Genomic DNA, 22160 nt, shown 5'->3' with positions numbered 1-22160 from the left:
GTTAAAAAAAGCATCCTTGAATGAGCATCAGTGCATCACTCGGCATTGAGAGGAAATTGTGGAATATGCTTACGCATGCAACCTCCTCTTTAATTTCAACGTCAAATATGTTCCTTTGCCCAATTGTCCATGTTCTATGTAACCATCAATGATGCTGCACTACATGTCTTCATCTGAGTGTTCAATATAATCCCACTTTTGTTTTGATTTAATAACTTTTACATAATTTTTTATTCACATTAGAGGTTGGCATAAATATTAATTTTAAAATAAAGGTGATAATTCTTCTCATATTGCAAATTTTATTTTTCGTCTCGATAGGAGAGGAAACAGAGATTAATTGAAGCGGAGATTAATTGTAATCTCCTTCAGAGTTGAGCAGAGCAGGGGACGGAGAACGCCTAACCCATATATATATATATATATATATATATATATATATATATATATATATATATATATATATATATATATATATAGAGAGAGAGAGAGAGAGAGAGAGTAAAATGATCGTGTGAAAACTTGTTTGAAGAGAAAGCTATAAGCGCAGTGAGAAAAAAAAATCACTATGACGTTTTGGTCATTTTCTCAAATTTTTAAAAGTGCATTTTGCAATACTATACTGTGCATTTTGACCAGTTTAAAAATGCAGTACATTTAGGGTTCATCTTTTATAATTTATGATTCAGTTTTTTGGTTTGATTTAGTGTTTCGCTTTTTAGTTTGGTTTATTGGTTTAGTATTCAAGTTTAAGTTTATGATTAGTTTCTTGGCTTAGATATTAAAGTTTAATACGGTTAAAAATTGTCATCTATGGTATGAAAATTATATTTTTAAAGTTGAAAACTAATATTAGAATGTCAGACATTTTTTTCTCAAATTGTATAAGATTAATTATTTTTTTTTCAAATAAATGACTAAAATTGATTTATATTTTTCTCTTGAAATGTTTTCTCATATAAGTATTCTTTAATTTCATAACTTATGATATCCATTTGAATGATTGAATTTTACTACTTAAAATCTATTATAGTACGTAGTATTATCTATCTTTGTCCAATTGTACCTATATAAGTATACTTTCTACTCTTTGCGTTGTCATTTTATTTTGATATATTTCTACTTATTTTATTCTAGTAGTTATTTTATTTGGATTTTTTTTTGGTATTTGGTTCAATTTGTACTTTTTTGTGAATAAATACATATTAATAAGTTGTGGACAAATCAAGTATATGTATAGTCTGTTTTCAAAAAAAAAAAAGTATATGTATAGTCTCTTTCTTACATCTGTTCACATCGTCACAGATATTATTAAATGATGACTTTTAACGATGAATTTGGCTGAAATTTTAGGTTAATTACATTACACTGCATGAATAATTTTTTCACTTAATTATTATTATTATTTTGAAAGTAATGCAGAAAAAATAGCAATAAATTACATTCATGATAATACATGTGGGTACTCTCTTAAAAATGATATAAGTATTTTAGTGATATGAATAGACTTTTATATATATATATATATACACACACAATGTTACTATTAAATAAAAAGTTTAGAGGTATATATAAATTGTTACACACATAATAATTTAGTGCAATAATGCATGTGACATGCGAGCACTTTCCGTTTTAGAGGACACCCTCAAAGAAATCATTTGATAATGTATGATTTAAACGATGAAATGTTCCAAAATTTATTGGTTGTAATTAGTAGAATCTAGATAGGCATGATTAGGAGTCTTTTTTAACCCCAAAAAGCCCTTTATTTGAAAAAAATAAAAATAAAAATTACTTTTTGTGTATTTACCATGGTCTAAAAATAACATTCAAATTTTGTTTCTGTAACTGACACATTTTTGTACATGCAGTTGACAGTTTCTGTACCTGTAACTATCATATTATGTGTCAGCAATTATCAAGTTATTTGTTTACATGTACAAAAACTGTTAACTGTAAGTACAAAATGTGTTAACTGAAGATACATAATTTTTGTATCAGAGTTCATAATGCAATATGAAGCTTGGTACATGGTATAACAATTGAAGTTTTTTTGTGTCTATTGATTGAGCTGGCGAAGAGGAATGCCCCTTTTCTTGTTTCTTGTCTTCAATCATGGCCTTTTATAGTTGACAAGTAGTACTATAGTAATTGGGTTTCCATATATTAATTGTGTATATATACACAGTACATAGCTAGAGTGAAATATTTTGTAATGTAGATTTGACTTAGGAAATATAAATATACTTAAGTAGGGAGAGGTGATTTTGGGGGAGAAAAAAGATATAGAGTATTTAGAAAAGTAGAGTTCATATGAGTTGATTATCGAGTGTGTATATATATATATATATATATATTCGGGTCTTCACGCTTTTTGGGCCTTCACCGAGCACTTGCCAAGCCTGACGAGTAAACCACTTCGAGGCTAGCCTCTTAAGCCCTCGTATCACCCCAATACATAGGGCAAATTATGTAATGGACTAGGGTCTATATTATATTGTGGACTCTGGTGTAGTTAACACGTGTACATAATATGTTAATTGTAGACACGTAACATGTTAACCAACATCTTGTGTGCCTACAATTAACATATTTTGTACTTGTACTTATTTATCTATTTGTAGTTATCATATTATGTGTTGTACCTACAGTTAACATATTTTGTATATGTAGTTAACAACTGCAAACATAACTTTTTAATCATAATACACAATGCGATGTAAAACATGGTCCATAGTATACAATTGAACACATAGTATTTTTTTTAAAATGCTATAATAGGCAAGCTATTATCGTCACCCTTACATTTGAACATGTCATATATTTAAATAAGTTCCATAAGTACATAAATAAACAATTAATTTAATTATTAATTGAAATATTCATATAGGATTGCCTGTTTATCCATCATCGATTACCGGCTGGAATAATATTTTTTACCATTAATAATGTGGGCGAATTAATGTGTTTTATCTCATTGGCATGTTTTACGACATGCTTCCCCCAGCAATAGTAGAAACAACTGCACCAATCGCCCATCACAATCAACGGTCCAGATTCTCTCTCTCCTCTCAACCTCACTCTTTTTCTTCCCAGTCTCTCCCCTCTCTCACTCCCCTTCGCTAGTCTTCCCTCTCTCTCTTACTCTCCAGCTCGATGTCGAGAAATCTCTAAACTCCGCTTTCTCTTCCACTCTTCTACTTCTTCTTCGTTGACCTCTAGCGCCATAGCTACTATACTCGAGATAAGCTGATATAGTGATAGAGAGAGAAATGTTGTTGGGAAAGAGAGCGAGGCAGTCCATTAATAGAACTACAAGCATGTCGGAGTTCGCGTTGGATCTCGGCATCGAAGAGGCCTCGATGGCGGCATCGGCTAATGATTTCGAGCCGTTTGATCCTCGTAACGCCTTCAAGGCCGGAGGCCTGCTCCGGCCGCCGGCCTCCGATGCCGTAACCGCCAGAACGCTGAATCGTCGGAGGTCGGCAGATTTCACCGAAACCGCCCATTTCCTGAGGGCTTGTTATCTCTGTAAACGCTGCCTGATCCCCAATCGCGATATCTACATGTATAGGTACACATATGTACTCTTTAACACTGTCTCTTCATCCGATCCTCTCTCTCAGTTTCTCTGCCATTAATACAAATCTAGTTTTTTCATTATTATTCCAGAGGAGATAGTGCATTTTGCAGCTTAGAGTGCAGGCAACAACATATGGCTCAGGACGAGAGAAAAGAGAAATATCTACAGATGACTTCTAACAAGAAGGAAACCGCAACAACCTCCTCCTCCGCCGGCGCCGGCGCCGCCGAATCCGAAGCCACCGCCGTGTAGATTAGTATGTATAGTAGTGGTATAAAATAGTGGACCGCTACGAATCAAAGGCGATAAATATATGCGTACGATGTGTTATATGTGGGTCTAACGAGTATTGGAGGTTTGGCAGAAATAAAAGAAAATGTTATTTTCACGTGGATCCAACACGATGTAATATTCATGGCCACAAATTTAAATTGTATAATGCGTCCCAGGCCAGCTGATGATGATGTTCATTATTGCTTTTGAGAATGTATGCATGGATCGGAGTTACTGAAAATGCCTGCCAGATTTTATATATGTCTCATATGCTAAAATATTGTGTTTCATATGGTGTCACGTAACATTTTTCAATTTTCATATAATAAAGCCTTATTTGGTTCGAAGAGTACTTATGTAATATCTTTTCATCTCATTTTATGTGTGATTCGATTAATAAATGAACTTGATACTCGGTATAAAGTTTTTATGGATAATTTTAGAATTATAATGTCTTATAAAATGTTTTGTATTTCAATTTTCAACTCAAGATTAAATGTCCTTTTCTCAACACCGAACAACATTATCTCTTTTATAAGTTACTGGGATGGCTGTAAGTGATATTATATTGCACACACGGCATACCCACAATCGTACAAAGTGATCTTAAATGTATTCCGATTGTTAAAATCGCACATGGAAATGGCTCACGCTCGCATAACAAAACCCGAATAATTCTTATCTTTTATGTTACCGAAATAATTACAACTCACATCATACATCTCAGCATCATGATCTTGATTACCCAACTCTTACAAAGTAACTTTGAATTATTCTAACTGCACAAATCGCACACCGTAATGGGTCATATTTGCATTACACATCCCCGCGCCACACATGAGCTACGAAGTGCCCTCGCACAACCCTCGCGCTCCGCATGGCCTTCACACGCCACACTGGCTCCTTCAGCCCAGCTATCATTCTAACTTTTCACTGAGCCAATATAATACCCCATTGGTATTGAATAAAAAGTTTACCATATAAAAAAGAAAAAGTTTACCATATAAAGAATAATTTTATGATTTAAGAAAGGAGATTTAGTACGTAAAAAAAAAAAATCAATAAATCAATCATTCAATGGACTTCGTGTGTTTTGGTGCAAGGGTCCCGCCAAATGCGTACAATTGTCCCCACAGTTTTCCACCTGGTCCATACATGCCCATTTTATCACACAAGCCAGCTGGTCATCCACACAAATTATTTTCCTTTTTAAATTTGAATTTAAATTTAAATTTATTATCCAAGTAGTATAGAAACAAAAATTTTTAAATAAAAATGGAGAAACATAAGATATAAAACACGAAAGAAATGTACAGAACTAAATTTTTTAACTGAGAAGTTGACACCTCTGTGGCTCTCTTTAAGAAAAAGTCACATGATTAAACCCCGATATACTACATTATAATAGAGTCGATAATAATATGTACAAATATAATGAATAAAAATGTGTATTTGTTTAGTTAATTAGCCAGACAATATAAATAGCATTCAAAGTTTAACACAAAAAACTTATAAATAAGGAACATTGAATTTTTTTTATTTTTATTTTTGTATTTTTTAAAAACAAATATAGGTTTTTTTTTTCGTTTAATTAATCTTCTTTTGATTATTTACAACAAGACTCAATATTTTAATTATGATTTTGCATTATTGGGAATGATTTAGGTCATTATGATTTTAATATTTTTTGTTTGTATTTTACTATTTTTATAATGATACAATTGTACAATACTTTACAAAAATTGTACTATTATTTTTTATCGAACAAAATTATTGTTACATAATTAAAGTTTAATACATACATACATACATACATATATGTATGTGCGAATCACTTAAAGGATTGTGCAGTAACTACTACGTGATTGCACCACACCGGATACGATTGCACCGCAATGTCCTCCAGACATGTCTGGGAACCATTGCGGTGCAATCCTTTAGTGGTTTACAGGTTAAGGCTATTTCGTACTTCATCCCATTATAATAATGGTCAATGGAATTGCAATTCTTTTTAACTAAGCGAATGAATTTGTTTGCCATCAGAATTATATTATAATCGAATTTAATTCTTTCTAACGAAATGCCTCGGTAAGTATTGAAATAATGGTTTTTAGAAAAGTATAAATTAAACATTAACTTTAACGTTAAATGTAATGAATTTCTTTCATATAAATTTGTATTGATATATTCTAAATTATTTATATTTAAATACAAATATTGAATATTGAATCAGTTGTGCGTGCAAAACTAGTTTTGTATAGTGGAAAACTGGAAATTAAGGAGCATTTTATGCGATTGCAGATATAGCGCGCAAAAAGAAAACAATCGAGAAACGGCGCAGAGCAAAGTGTGGGGTTTGTCAAATTTGCGCCTAAATCTGGAATTGGATCCACCAACACAACAATGGCTTCGCTTCCCGCATTCCGCTATCTACTCTTCACCCACCTGTATCGCCACCCTTTGCTACCCTCAATTCTCCACAGAAAACTCTCAATCTCGTTTCCCCATTCTCGCTTATCTTCCCCTCCCAAACTCCGTGCCATCCCTAGAGGTTACTCCTTTTTCTCTTATTCCACTGTATCTTATGCATACTTATGCCCTAAATATTTGATTTTGTTGCAGATAATTGTAATAATCATACTCTGGTGCTGAAGACAGATGAGAGGGTGTTGGGGTCTGGAACACTGGACCCTTCTAATCCTCCGGTTACCAATTCAAGCACCATTGCGGCCATTGTCACTTCATTGGGTGGACCGCCGGCTGCCGTTGGGATAGTCCGCCTTTCGGGGCCGTCTGCGGTGTCGATTGTTGGCCGTCTTTTTCGTTCCTTGAAGAAGAAGAAGAAGAGGAGAAAGGACGACACTTCTGAATGGAGGCCTAAAAGCCATGTTGTGGAGTATGGTGTAGTTTCTGATTCTCGTGGGAATGTGATTGATGAGGTATGGATTTCAAACTATTGTTTTATTTTAACATTTACTCACCTTTTTTGCTGATTCTCCTTGGAACTTTGCTCGAACAGTATTCAGATATGGCTTTTGAACATTATCCAACTCCGTGCTGTTTAGTACTAAACTATAGCTTGGCTTTCTTTTTCAAAAATCATGCACACATTTGAATGTAAAAGGCTTGCTTTTGGCAATTTGAAGCAAATAATTTTTGAATATCTGTTAGTAGTCACAGACTCACAGGTGGTTAGCAATTAGTTGAAGGCAGGATATTTGGCAATGGTTTATCATCATGATTTTTGTTTGTCTTAGGTTTTGGTTGTTCCCATGTTAGCTCCAAAATCATACACTCGAGAAGATGTGGTAGAGCTTCAGTGTCATGGAAGTGAAGTATGCTTGAATCGTGTGTTGAGGGCTTGCCTGGAGGCTGGGGCTAGGCTTGCAGAGCCAGGCTAGTTACATAATCCATTTATTGATAAATTATATTTGTGATTGAACGCGAAAAGTTTTAATGAAAGTTACTTTGTGATTTTTGAAATAGACCTAAAGATGTAAATGTTCTTGACATTGCCATTTATGGACTCTTACACATGTTAAAAGTAGTTAGATGCAATGCATAATGAAACTGCATATTTATGCAAGAATAAATGCTCTATAATAAAATAAAATATTAAAAGAATAACTTTTCCTTCTGTCAGGCGAGTTCACTCTTCGTGCATTCTTAAATGGGCGTTTAGACCTTTCTCAGGCTGAGAATGTGGAAAAACTTGTATCAGCTAAGTCAATGGCTGCTGCTGATGCTGCATTGGCAGGACTACAGGTTTTTAGTATTCCATTATGTGCAAGCTGTATACTACTAGTTTGGGTTTATTTATATCTTTTTGATGTCCATTTAATGCATGTCATGCCTCTTTGACTAAAATTTTCCCTTGGACAGGGAGGTTTCTCTTCTTTGGTAAAATCTCTAAGAATGCAGTGCATTGAATTGCTTACTGAGATTGAAGCTCGATTGGACTTCGATGATGAGATGCCGCCCCTGGACTTGAACATAATTATGGAGAAAATATATGGGATGTTGAGAGATGTGGACAGTGCACTGGAAACTGCCAACTATGACAAGCTTCTGCAGTCTGGATTACAGGTCTACATGCATTTAAAATAACTTACTCATTTATCCCTACACATTTTCCTGGAAAATCATTCATTCTGGATTCTGGACTACACTATTTAATAAACAGCATTGGCAAATTACATAGAAGATGTGGTTGTTTGATTTTTTTCCTTCCTGTAAACTCAAACTCGTCCTATATCATTGTTCGCATGCTTGATTTGTGGATTAAATTTTGACCGAGTTTGCAAGCATTACATTCTGGAAAATGTTTCTTTGATAGGAGAAACTATGTGCATTTTTCCTTTAAATGTTATGGTGTGTGTTAAAATGCAGAAAAAACTAACTTTAATGGAATATGGAGAATTATATAATTGCTTGAACGCATTACATACTTTGATATATGAAATGGCACTGAATCAGAATATCTCTAAATAGTCCATAGTTTTTATTTATTTATAACTAAAAGCAATTCCCAAATATAAGTCCTAAGAAAGCTCCCATTTCAAGTTTTCCCCCTTTATTATTTGCTTTGCTATGCCTCAGATTTGATTAATTTTCATCTTTTTTCACAGATTGCAATTATTGGTAGACCAAATGTTGGAAAATCAAGCCTTCTTAATGCATGGAGCAAAGTATGTTTTGACAATTTCATTGAATTCCTTATTTTTGGGACTTGATTATATTGCTATTGAAGATATATTACAATGGACTTGTGTGTATCACTAAAATTATGTATGGAGTAACTTTGTTGTACTTCAATTTTCTGGTTGACAAACTACAATATTGAGCTAATTAACTTTCGTTGGATATTAAACATTTATGCATTAAAATAACTTCAATGAGGTGTATAGATAGATGCAAAAGTTCAATTCAGTGGGCTTAGCCAAGAAAACCATTCACTGGAGCCTTCTTTTCCTTTTTAGTGGTAAGAAGTGGAAAGTGAATTAAAGCAACACTTTTGAATGGGCTTATAAAAAAGCTTATGGTTTTAAAAAGTTGTTTTGAGCTTTTATTTCCAGCTATTCCATGAAGGCATGAACTAATCAATTAGTTGAAAACATCTTTTCAGAGGCTAATTAAAATGGCAAATTGGAGTTTAGAATCTTTAGGGGCACAATATATCTTTATCCAAACTGAGGCTTAGTCTCAAGTTGGAGTTTAGAATCTTTAGGGGCACAATATATCTTTACCTATTTGAATAGAAGGTTAATTTGTTCTGTTGGTTGGTGCTTGGATCATTACTAGTCTTAGTGTTAATATCTAATTGCATTCCTTATATGCCTTTTAGCATGCAGACTGAGAGAGCAATAGTTACAGATATTGCTGGAACCACGAGGGATGTAATAGAAGCTAGTATTTCTGTCTGTGGTATCCCCGTCATCCTTCTTGATACAGCGGGTATAAGAGACACTAATGATGTAGTAGAGAAAATTGGTATTTCTTCTTTCTTTCTCTTTTTTTTTTTTTTTTTTTTTTCCTGCTTCATCTCTTTCAGTTGAAGTTTAATTCAAGTCTATTTTGTTGAAACTTGAAAGTTGCCATTTTATTGTACATAAAATATTTGTTCAAAATAGATTTGTTGTGTGACTCATGTGCTAACTGGACTAGCTAATTAGCTAAATTCATTTACAGCAATGATTGATTTTGCCATTTATGCTAGTTTGACTTCTTCGGTTTTTAGGTGTGGAGCGATCTGAAAAAGTTGCTGGAAATGCTGATGTAATTATAATGACTGTTAGTGCAACAGAGGGTTGGACTACAGAGGATGCTAGACTTCTTGAAAGAATTCAAAGCAACAAGGTTTCAGAACTGTTCCACCTTTTTTCTTATACTATATTCAGACTTAGTTATATAGTTTCTTGACAGGCAAGTTCAAGAAAAATTCTTTTTATCAGTACTCCAAGCACCAAATCTTTCAAGAAGATAATATTGCATGCTGGTGACTGAGTGCTTTAAAAGTTGTTGCTTCCTCGAATCCAAGGGGAATGCTTTTTTTTTTTTTTTGGTTAGACCACGAGGTGTCCTAAGTAGGCCCTAACTATAGGAAGCATCTTTAAGCCTGTACCATACTCAGACTAATTATGATTTGCACCAAGCCGGCCCAGTTAAGGGGCAAAGTGCTAGCCATATTGGTTTTTCCATACGACAGTTCATTTTGAACTCCTAACCTCTCTTAAGGGATGAGAGCAATGTTGCAGAAGGTGCTAGGCGGCCAAGTAATCTGAGTGTATTGTCTCCACTTTTTCCACTCAGGGATGAGAGTTGTTAGATTGTTATAATCCCCAAACTAGTTAACTGCATATGTTAGATGGTTAGTTGAGTACATGGTTGGAGGAATATAGAAGAGGAGTAACTGAGTAGGCAAAAAAACCACTAGGCCGAGTTGGGGACCAACTGGGCCGAGTTAGGCGCCCAACTCCGTGCCTAGGGCGACTACTGAAAGTTGCCTCGGCCTAGGGGCGCCTAGGTGGCCGCTTAGGCTGATTTTTACAACACTGGATGAGAGTGCATGGCCACTCACGCCAACCAAGTTGGTTAGAGGAATGCTTCCTATTAAGATACTTAGACCATATTAGCACCCGGATGATTGAACACTAAATCATTTACTGGCTTACTGCCATAACATCTAAAATTGTTTGCTCATGATTAGATCTGTTGTTCCCCTGGATATGCTAAGGATTGCTTTTGCTTATGACGAGTTGTATTGACTTGCCTTTGAAACAAGCATGACTCTATGATTTCTTCTAATTTGCAGACTGCATCAAGGTCTAGTTCTCCAATAATTCTAGTAGTCAACAAAATAGACTGTGCTCCATTTGCTTCTGAATTGGTCGATGCATGTGGCTTCTCTTTTAACAAGAAGATTTTTACCTGTGCTGTCACTGGCCAAGGAATTCAAGATCTGGAGGCAGCAATAGTCGAGATTGTGGGTCTCAACAAGATTCCTGCAGGGGGTCGCAAATGGACTGTCAACCAGGTCAGCTGCCTAAAAGAAAAACTTGTTTGCTTCTGTAACCTAATATCACAATTCACGATATTGCACATATTTCATAACTTGTTATGTAGTTAAGACTAAATATATCATTTGAGGTTCTACGAATTTGAATCCAAGTAAATTTGTGATAATTATCAGAGACAGTGTGAGCAGCTTATTCGGGCGAAAGATGCATTCACCAGGCTCAAGTCTTCAATAGCAGAGGAGCTGCCCCTCGATTTTTGGACGATTGATCTAAGGGAAGCTGCGATGGCCCTTGGGCAAATTAGCGGAGATGATATTTCTGAAGAGATATTAACTAACATATTTGGAAAATTCTGCATTGGGAAATAGTTTCTTTTTTCTTTCTACTTTTTATCCGGTGTATACTGCCAACATTATACAGACTATTACTCTTGATGAAATTGATTACTTCATAAAATGACAGCGAAGGAAGAAACATTCAGATATGCTTTAGTCGTGCTGTGTGTTTACTTTTTTCACCTTTACTCAACCTTATCATATATGGCCACTGTGGCCTGCCTTTTTATTGGATAAGGGTATCAGTCACTTTCTTAAGGATATCATCAGGCACTACAAAATATACTAATACAAATGGCCCTTTTCGTCCTGGTCTACATATATATGCATGCACCTTGTATTCCTTTATGCTATCTCTCTTTTTCTGTCTTAAACTACCCTGTTCTGTCTCCTTGCTTCCATTACACATCTGCCAATTTTGGCGAACATGTTAGCACTGCATCTGCTACTGTTAGGAAGATTTTTTCCTCGCCAATGAGGTTGGTAAAGTTGGATGCATGAAGCTTGTCAATCACCACTCTTCCCGGGTTTGCCAGAACAAGCTGTTGATGAATAACAACGGTAAGTGGTCACAACAGAATCAAAATCTTAACTCTCAGTTCTTTCTCATGTATTTGCACTGATGGTTACCTGAACATTCCTTTTCTGTAGGCTACTGTGCAGCTCTTCCAAGGCGTGGATGCCGCTGGTGTCGATGTCAGTAACAGCTGTCAAAGAAGAACATAAATCATGAAAAGAAGAGCCACGATACTAGACGTTTTGACTATCAAAAGTTCATTTCTTCCACTTACGCGACATCTCAAGTATTAGAAACTCAATTCTGGGAAGGGAAGCTGCTTTCAGGTGCTCTTCCTCATCTTCCAGCCATCTTAATATTCTGCAAAAAAAGCAAAAAAATAAAGAGAAATTTGACACTCACAGTAAACACTTCTCAAGCATGCTTTACACAGAATTCCTGAAAAAAACTATATTATGCCACACTACTATTTATTTTGCTACATTTGCCAGAAAACATAGGATAAGTAGTTATGTATTAACTTACCTCTCCCTTGTATAGTTGGAGTTTGAAAAATAGATTGCGGAGTCAACCCTAACAATCAATACACCCGGAACCTTAGTTGCTTCAGGGTATTGCTGGATATTCCTATAGACATTTGTCCTAGGAATCCTACCAAGACTGGCTGTACGAGGCCTCGTTACTTGTAGGAGAATCTTAGCAAAGGATATTGAAACCTATAATTGTGAAAAATGCATCATCAGCATTTGCCATATATATACTTTTGATACATAAATAGTTGAACTGATGATTGTCCTTACCGCGATTAAAAGACCAATCTCAACACTGACAAAAACCACACCTAGAAATGCCCCCATACAAGCAACAAAATCAAATTTATCTATTTTCCAGATCAAGATCGCTGCTTCATAATCTATTAAGCCGATGACTGCAGAGATAATGATGGCAGAAAGGATTGCGTTTGGTGTGTACTTAAAGATGGGGGTTATAAATTCCAAAGTTAGAAATACAACACAGGACATGACAATGTTAGAAACTGCTGTGTTGCAACCGGCCATGAAGTTTACTGCTGAGCGAGAAAAGGAACCTGCAAGAAGCAACATGTTACAGTCATTAGATAGATTAAGATTATTTCTACAACTTCGGGGTATAGCAAAAAACTTGTGTTACTGTCTTAGTGATATATTTAGGATTTATATAGTTGCCCGTGATGATGTAGCTACAACTATCAGGTTATACATATTATGTTTGAAATGTTCCTACATGGATAGATTTTTAGTAATAAATCCTAGTATAATAGTATCCTACAAGAATATATATGTACTACATGTTAGGTGTTAGGGTTAGCACTCCCGGCCCAACCATCACCTCTGGTCAGGTCAGCGGCTCATCTACTAGCCCATGAAGATTGACCCAAGATAATAGATTTCGTTCAAGAAGTTAAATCCCATTTGAAGTTCAAGGAGAAATTTTCTATTTTACCCTTTTTAGCCTTCACCTATACAAGTAGAAAAAGATAAGATAATGGGGATCTTTCTCAAACAACTTGCCACCTATACCCAAAATATTCCACCCTCTCCAAGAAACGCAACCTCTCTCTCACTTAACTTCATCATAGCCATGAAGTTCCATTAATGGCTTTCAATCAGAATCTAATCATGTGCATGTACTATCACAATAACATAGTAGATTCCTGTATTGGTTAAGCCCTTTCTAGTTTTCATGTTAAAAACATGCCTCTATTAGTCTATCTATGTTGTTTACATTATATACGCTTATGAATGTCTCTAGAGGTTGTTTCGTTCACCTGTTGCCACATAGCAGGAGGTCATTGAGCCAACAATGTTCATGGCTCCTAGTGCCACCATTTCCTTGTTTCCATCCAATTGATAGTCCTTCATGGAAGCAAATGTTCGCCCAATCGCCACAGCTTCCTGAAAGCCACCATGAGAGATGAGGGTATAAGTTCAGGTAAATATCTTTCAGGTACATCTATATATTCCTATAAAACTTTGCATTTTTATGATTAGCGAGCTTACTGTTAATGCAATCATGCCAGCTACAATACCGATCCTCACTCCTTTCAAAACATATTCTCCAGAAAAGTAAATTTCATTCACAGAGGAAGGATTGATTCCTTTTTCAATGTGTCTTACCTAGTCACAGTGGTGATACAATATTAGAAAAAACATACCAATTAAAGTGGAAGCTGAAAGAACCAAAGATTCAGCAAAAACAAAAAATAACTTACAATCTCAACTCCTCTCTTTTCTGCATGTGTAATGTAGACAAAGAACGTAGAGAGAACGACAGATATTAGTGGAGCAATTGCAGGTACCCAAAAGAATTTCTTGTTTTTCTTCCCCTGATATATAGTAATATCTCATTAGACTCCAGAAAATGATGGCATATTTTTACAATGTTAAGACAGAAGCAAGGTGAACTAAATTTGCTTACAATATACTTTGCTAATAACAGGAAAGCTAAGAAGGAAGCTCCAATGAGAATGGTCTGCCAATTCCACTGCAAGTCAATGGGAAATAAATGCAAATAGGTTAGTGTTTCATCCTCAGGAAAAATGGAGCTGATTGATAACGAGGAAGAGAAAATGCATACTCCATGATGGACTGAGCCCCATACAGACTTCATTACAGAGACAATATCAGTTTTCTTAGTAAATTTTTTTATGCCAAGAAAACCTTTTAGCTGCTGGAGGGCTATTGTGATGGCCGCACCACCCATAAAACCAACAACAGCAGCATGAGACAAGAAATCGATTAAAAACCCCAATCTGGCAAACAAGGAAGTCAATTAAGATGTCAGTTTAACCCAAAGCAGCCATGAAAAGAGACAAGTAGAGTAAAAGAAATATGCACCTGAGAATTCCAAGGATTGCTTGTGTGATGCCAGCAAAAAAAGTGGCAGTAAATGCAAGCCTCATGTACTCAGTTTTGTTTTTAACAGGATCAATTTCATTCCGAAGCATAGTTCCCAGCAAGAGAGACACAACAGCAACTGGCCCTATGGCAATATCTCTTGAGCTGCCCATGAATGCGTAAATCAATGGTGGAACAAAGCTGGAGTCTAGCAGAGTTATAACAGTACAGATAGTCAGCACAAGTGAAAAAAAAAAAAGATTTTTCTGTAAGTGACCAAAGGAGTTGATAAACGATGCTTACATAATCCATACTGAGGATCTAAGTTTGCCAGCTTGGAATACCCAATGTCCTTTTAAACCAATTGTGAAGAAGTAACAATTAGTCATGAAAGAACTTTATATACTTGATCAACCATTTTATTCATCTAAATACTGCTAGCATGCATTTGTTGTACCTGAGGAATGCAGAGGCTTGCGATGGTGAGACCAGAAATGAGATCTCCTCTGAATTTAGCGAAGCTATAGTGTCTTCCCCATTCAAGAATGGGGAAAACTGCCTGGATGAAAAGGACAAACTTTCGCGACCTTGGCTGATCCTTAAATGAGCGCAAAGGATCATCTGAAAATAGCGTTTCCTTAACCGTGTTCTTGAACTCCTTGAAGAGGTTCACTTTTGGAGGGGCCCCAACCCTGTGAATGTATGGTACGCTTTCTTCATGTTGTGAAGATGACAAACTTCTTGTCTCCATCTCTCCTGTCTTGACTGCCTCCACTTTACTATGGCCCAGCATAAAAAGCTCTCTTTTAACTCACCTGTAATGGAGCCATGCAGATGAAATGTTAGTTATTTTGTCAGGTAAACATGCAAAGAATGCAACTTGCATAGTTGCAGGAAATCTGGGAGGGAACAAATTTATTTTATCATGAAGATTATTCCCACATCACTGCCATAACAGTTCTTTTTACTTGTTCACAGGTACTAAAAAGACAGAAAACGAGGTTTCTAAGTTCTAACAGCAACAGCAATAGCAGCCAACCGTTCAAATAGAATGAATGCCGGAAAACCAGATAAGTTTGAAAGATTCTGCAAAACTTCAAAAATGCAAGTCTTCTTCAGCATTGGAATGGCATATGGAGTTCCATCTGTGATCCCTTTATACAATGTAGGAAATTGCAGGTCAAACTTGGCAATCTTGAAGCCAATGAAGGGTCTACATGTTAACAGGTGTGGGGTGTGAACCTAGACCACTTTCACTATCATTTTATTAGCAAATGCAAAAAAAAAATTACATTTTTTGTCTACAATTTGGGTTATCTGCAGCCATCAATTTAATTAAGTTAGAATCCATCCACTAGTGATGATGATCCATATTTGAGTCGCACTATTGACCTCAACAATGTATGGGTTTTTAAATAATTACTCCATATTTGATGCAACTATGGCAACTGAGAAAAAAAAAAAGACAGGCAAATTATACTTTGGACTGCTAATAGATGTTTATTTTTTATAGGTTATTCTTTGGTACTATACTAAAAATGAACATTTTAAAAAGTGATCTTTTAGTATATTTAAAATGAACTTTTATTATACTAAAAACCAATATGTATACTGGAAAAGACATGAAAAGATTAGGGCATCTTAGTAGTTGGAAAATATCTAAATATTTTAGAAAACATTTTTTTTTCAAAAATAAATTACTTTTGAAATTAACAAATGAAAAAGAAAATAAAAAATCATTTTCTAACACAGCCATACAAATTCAAAAACATTAATTAAAAACATCTTTTTCAAGCTTTCCTCGTAAATGAAATTCATTTTTCATTTATATAAAAATATACATGAATATTCACTTATAATCACCACCACCACTACTATCTACTATTATTACCACGAGCTCCCATTGTCATTCATGCTGATCTATATGCACACTACTTCTCATTTTGAATCTATTTATTACTATCAACAACCATCATTGTAGCCTATTGCATATTACTACACAGAATCAAATGTTCATTATTTGGATAGCACACATTTTAAATGGAACTTTAAACTTAAATAGCACAAATAAATTTATTTTCAACTTGATTTTGATAGAGTTCTATATCACTCAAAATTTGGATTACATTAGGATCAAATTTTGAAGTTGCATGCAATAATTAGAAGAAAAAAGATTGAATAAAATTTTTTAGAAAACTAGAAATGCAGACTGGGAAACATTTATTATGCATAATCAATGACAACTGATGCAGATCAGAGTACTTTAGATGTTGTCTAAGTAATGTCTAGTAAACTAACATTTTTTGTACTAAACTTTTTGTGAGATCAGAGCAAGGAAACATTAGTTTATGTTGGGCACATCAAATTAGTCACCTTTCAGTATTATAAAACTGCTTTATTATATATATTGTTAAAGGTGTTCACTTGTAACATAGACTCAGCTTCCTCCAAAATCCAACACTTTTTCCCCATCCATCCAACATTGAACCTGGACAAGTATACTCAGTCAGCCCACATGGGCAGTTCAGTTGGTACTCCGGTGACAAATTACACCCTAGGACGCAGAATTGAGTAGGAACAAAACCTAATGTGATAAACTCCTTATAAGCATTAGACACTAGTCTTTTCATTTAAGATGCCGCGAAATCGAAATTAGACTCAGGTGTAAGGCCCTGGGGCGAGAGCATTGCCTTTGCACCTTAAGTATACCCAGTCCAACAAAAGCAACATAAACTAATGATTTCTGTCCAAACATGCATGAACTAGGGAACAAAGATATCAGATACTTGAAAAAGTTAGTGGATGGTGTCAAAATGTTCTTTTTGAATGTATAGTAACAATTTCACAGTAAAACAAGTCTTTTTGTGTACCGATAACAATTAAATACGATTCTAAATTAACGAGAACCATGCATCACCGATAGTGGGACAGACAAACGCCCACTACACTAAATTTAAATTTAAAGTGGGAATAAAAACCCTCTGACTAAAGGGGGCCTCCCAGGCTAAAAGTTCATTGGCAGCTTTCTCATATCTATCTTCAACTTCCTAATTAAACTAGACATGGAATCACAAGTACAGGACAACAACATTGAACTCACAAACAAACACAATTCACTTCCTTAAAGCAAATGTGTATATATATTGTGCAATCAACTTTTACCTGAGTTCTAGCATCATATACCATATCATATCATATCACAATCCCTTTCACATAATCATACAGAATAAAACCCAATTAAGCTAACAGAAATTGTCTCACCTCCATCCCCCAGGCCAGATGCCTTTCTTGAACACCATTGATAGTGGATGACACGTTAGGGGCCTAGAAATTCAGTGGGCCCCACACTTCCAACTCTCACTGCACAGAATTAAACCCATATAAATATACACATTAACCAAAACTTTCTCACAAAAAGCAAAATTTCCTCAACAAATATTAAAAAAACACTACATAAATTATTAAAGATTAAACAAAATAAAAGAGAAAAAGTGAGATTAAGTATTAAAAAAAAACACTAAAATTTAGGAAAAAGTGAGCACCATGCCTTTTCCTTGGCACTCTGGACGGTCCACAGAATAGGGAGAATAAGATCAACTAATCCCTTACCCTAGCTACCAAGCTCCAAGCCCCACTAACAAAGAACCAAAACCTGTCCAGGTTCAATGAATCTAACGTAAGACTTTGCAGCACTGTAATCCAACTGTGTTTCTTGATCTTCTTGGAGCAATGATGGTTAAATTGAATATTTAAATTAAAACAAAAAAAAAAAAAAAAGGTGGTCCAGAGAGGTAAAGATGCTGCCGGCCTGCCGGCCTTTTGTTTCTTTTTGGTTATTCTTTTCCCTCTTTTGGGATTCTCTGTGTGCACTGCAGAACTCAGAAGTGACGATAAAAACGTAACGAGTGACTCAATTCAGAGAGAATGGAAAGAAGAAATAAAAATCTTTAAAATTTGCCCATTTTCAACCTTAAATATATTACTTTTTATGGGAGATTATTCAGAAGAAAAGACTTTTACATTAATTACGGTAGTGGTCGCAGGCTGGCTGGCGGTTTGTTTTGGGCCAAGAAAGTCGTCGACGCAATAGAAATTAGAAAAGTCAGTCGACAACTCCCGCCAAGTGTGCGGGACCCGCGATATTAACGTTGGCACAAACGTCGGAGGTTGGAAAGTGGAAAGGGATGTATGAGGACGAGTTGGCGTCCACTTTCATTATCAGCTCCAAAGTGAAAATTGGGTAAATCTGGAAATAAAGATGTTCCATTTTTCCACGCCCACTGTGCACATCTGACGCTCCAAACTTTCTACCATTCAACCATTTAAATGCCAAAAAGAGAAAAAGAAAATGATATTTCCTCAATCATATTTTATGTCTATGATTTAGGTAATTTAATTGAAGTTATTTATAATTTATTTTTTTCATAATATTAATTTAGTATTAATATATAAAATTTATGTGTCAAATATTTTGTGCTTAGTAGACGCCTTACTGACTTTCCTTGAGAGAATGTCACATGATTGAATTCCTAAGTAGTGTGGTATAGTATTGACTCTTTGAGCCAAAGAACTACTTAGGAGTATCCTAATTTTATTTATAAAAAAAAGTAATAAGAATGTCACATGATTGAATCCCTAGGTGGTTTGGTATGGTATTGACTCTTTGAGCCAAAGAACTACTTTGGAGTATCCTAATTTTATTTATAAAAGAGTAATAAGAATGTCACATGATTGAATCCTTAGGTGGTGTGGTATGGTATTGACTCTTTGAGCCAAAGAACTACTTTGGAGTATCCTAATTTTATTTATAAAAGAGTAATAAAAATTAGGGATAAGGATCAAATAGACTCACAAACTATAGTCAGTACAGTTGTGCAATTATACCCTTCAACTTCAAAAGGCTCAAATTAGACGCTCAAACTTGTTATTTTAAAGCAAATAAGTCATTTAACCTATTTGTGACTTGTAATTGCATGTCAACTAGAATTTCGGCCAACTCCGCCGATCCTTCGGCGAAGTTCCGCCGAACAAGCCAAACCATCAACCACTGGCGACTGTCACGATCGTCGATGGAGTCCGGCGGAGAAGGCTGGTCGCCTTTTGCACGACCGGTCGGGTTGTCGGTGGTTGATGGTTTAGCTTGTTCGTCAGAGTTGGCCAGAATTCTAGTTGACCTGCAATTACAGGTCACAAATAGGTTATAGGGTAATTATTTGTTCCAAAATAACAAATTTGAGGGCTTAACTAGAGCTTTTTGAAGTTGAAAAACCTAATTGTACAACTGAGTATAGTTTGAGGGTCTATTTGATCTTATCCCTAAAAATCATGATTTACTTTTCTTTTAGATGAATCCGAACATATAATATAAGTTCAAACAACAAATTAGAATTCTTTTAAAAACACACTTTTCTTTAAAAAAAAAAAAAATTAATAGCTCAATTGGTGCAATCTTTGACCCCATTGTGTGTTGGAATTTCCACAATCAATAATCTTACGTGAGAAAAGTCAAAAGACCAAATAGAGGAAAAGGACCGTTACATTGATATGGAATATAATAAATTTTTACTGGCATACATTGTCCATATGTGATAATATACAAAGTCAAATTAACTTATTTAAGAAAAATACTATGTGTAATTCTATAGTCCTATTTTCTAATTTAAATTTTTACTTTCAGACCTAAAATTTTGATATAAGCATTTGTAATGGGACTCACGTGAAAAATAAAATAGTTTATCAGTATCTGTCACACCAAGAAATAAAATTAAAAGAGTAAGATACATGTAGTAGAGGTCCTTGTTTAATATTAAATTAAATATGACTTATTTTTTGATAAATATAATTTTCGTCTAACGGTTCGGGTCCACCCGGTATATATATATATATATATATATTACTTTATATGCGCAATATGTAAAAATATGTCTAACATTAATACTCAATGTTAAAATCATAGTTATATTGGTATTTAATAATTTTAGTTATATCACATACATTATATTGAAATAATAGTATTTTTTTTTTAAATCGTAGTTGTAGAACTAATATTATATTAAAAGTATAATTGATAACTTGAGTAATAATTACGGTAAAATGTAATTTTTTATATGATAAATTACTAAATATAATTATAATAACATTTAATTAAAATATAAATGAAATTAAACTTATTTCTTATATTTTTTCAATACATATTGTCTACACACATTATTATCATTGAAGAATATATGAAAAATCTTGTGTATGCATGTGCATGGTGATAATAATAAGAAAAGATAACATAATTTATTAAGGATATTTTTATGAATTTTATCCAAAAAAATTGTATAGCATAAATGCATAATGTATTAACAAATTAATAAAAAATAAACATCAATCAATAATATAATCTCAATTGAGAATTATTATGCTTTTTAGATTTTAGATATTTAAGATAACGCTACGGAATATAGCTTTTTTTTTTTTTTTTCAAACCGGAATATAGCTATTAATTGTTGAGATATACTGATATAGGTCGGTCCATGCCGCGGCGATATTTGACGCCCCTGTTGTTGAAATTTCCTGTCTATATCTTAGATGAAAAAAGTCCACACTAGGGATAAGGACTCGTACAGTTATAAACACTTTAGACCTACAAGCTTGATTGATTATAAGAGTGGTACGTTGATTTTATTAATTTGAACTAGTCATATATAAATAATTTACACTGGTTTATCTTATTATAATTTTTTGTTTCTTTGTTAGTTAGGATTACAACAGATTCTTCATTTAAAATATACCAAGAGTAATTGTTGCATGATTTTTTACAAAGTATCATTTTCTCTAATATTTTCAGCTCAAAAACTCTAAGCCCCACTACCAAATTTCAAACTACACATTTAAAAGAGTCATTTCCATTTTTGATCCTACTGTTATTGGGGCATTGCCAATTTTAGTCCACTTCATTAATTTTTGCCACATTGCGACCAGTCTTATTTAGTCATTGCCACTTTTAGTCCACCGTTAAAATTTTTGTCAAATAATCGTCCAAAACAGGAGTATTTTGAACTTTTCATGCTTTGATCATCTCCTTTACCCATTGTAGTAGTTTTCCTTACAGATTTTCATCCAATAAAGAGGTCCGGCGAAAGCCATGGCTTTGTAATGTGGCTGACATGGCTTTCGCCGGACCTCTTCAATAGATGAAAATGTAAAAGGAAAACCACTGCAAAGGGTCAAGGAGATGACCAAAGCATGAAAAGACCAAAAATACCCCTATTTTGGACGGTAATTTGACGAAAATTTTAACGGTGGACTAAAAGTGGCAAGGACTAAATAAGACTGGTCGCAATGTGGCAAAAATTAATGAAGTGGACTAAAATTGGCAATGCCCCAATAACAGTAGGACCAAAAATGGAAATGGATCCATTTAAAATGATAATCGCAACGCTATCCCACTATATATTAGTTCGCTATTTCTATGTGATATATTAATCTCGTTGATTGTGCGAAGGATGTGGTATCTGTGAGTGAAAACTGTGCATGTTTTTTTGAACACGTGTTAATCGTATTGCAACA

General features: G+C 34.6%; 3 protein-coding genes across 6 annotated transcripts; 2 read left to right on the top strand and 1 right to left on the bottom strand.

Moving 5' to 3' along the window:
- The first annotated feature begins 3076 nt into the window (after positions 1-3076).
- Positions 3077-4206, top strand: LOC116020375 (FCS-Like Zinc finger 6-like). The gene is made up of 2 exons (XM_031260852.1): positions 3077-3577; positions 3676-4206. The coding sequence occupies exons 1-2, from the start codon at positions 3276-3278 to the stop codon at positions 3836-3838; spliced, it is 465 nt and encodes a 154-aa protein (XP_031116712.1). The 5' UTR covers positions 3077-3275; the 3' UTR covers positions 3839-4206.
- Positions 4207-6105: 1899 nt separating this feature from the next.
- Positions 6106-15231, top strand: LOC116024456 (tRNA modification GTPase MnmE). Its single transcript, XM_031265351.1, is given in 14 exon segments — positions 6106-6484; positions 6487-6798; positions 7117-7255; positions 7503-7624; positions 7742-7945; positions 8488-8547; positions 9211-9349; positions 9597-9715; positions 10671-10892; positions 11049-11771; positions 11862-12053; positions 13552-13698; positions 14016-14061; positions 14206-15231. Coding segments are annotated over 10 exon segments (1734 nt in total). The 5' UTR covers positions 6106-6262; the 3' UTR covers positions 11244-11771; positions 11862-12053; positions 13552-13698; positions 14016-14061; positions 14206-15231.
- On the bottom strand, positions 11380-18526 carry LOC116024428 (sulfate transporter 1.3-like). Of its 4 annotated transcripts, none has more exons than XM_031265324.1 (14): positions 18146-18526; positions 17865-17963; positions 15061-15418; positions 14907-14955; positions 14604-14811; positions 14185-14518; positions 13979-14092; positions 13767-13883; positions 13535-13661; positions 12528-12814; positions 12253-12443; positions 12002-12087; positions 11841-11917; positions 11380-11752 (listed from the first exon to the last, which is right to left on the bottom strand). In XM_031265324.1, exons 3-14 carry the CDS (start codon positions 15394-15396, stop codon positions 11612-11614), a joined length of 2067 nt encoding a protein of 688 aa, XP_031121184.1. In that variant the 5' UTR covers positions 15397-15418; positions 17865-17963; positions 18146-18526; the 3' UTR covers positions 11380-11611. The 4 variants fall into 4 exon arrangements, with proteins under 4 accessions (XP_031121184.1, XP_031121190.1, XP_031121195.1 ...); XM_031265330.1 differs by having other exon boundaries at positions 18213-18526; XM_031265335.1 differs by lacking the exons at positions 17865-17963; positions 18146-18526 and adding an exon at positions 15643-15735.
- Positions 18527-22160: the final 3634 nt, after the last annotated feature.

This window comes from Ipomoea triloba, chromosome 1 (assembly GCF_003576645.1).
Source record: "Ipomoea triloba cultivar NCNSP0323 chromosome 1, ASM357664v1".
Lineage (NCBI taxonomy): Eukaryota > Viridiplantae > Streptophyta > Magnoliopsida > Solanales > Convolvulaceae > Ipomoea > Ipomoea triloba.
Note: the sequence above shows the minus strand (reverse complement) of the source record. Positions and strands in the feature narration are given on the sequence as shown.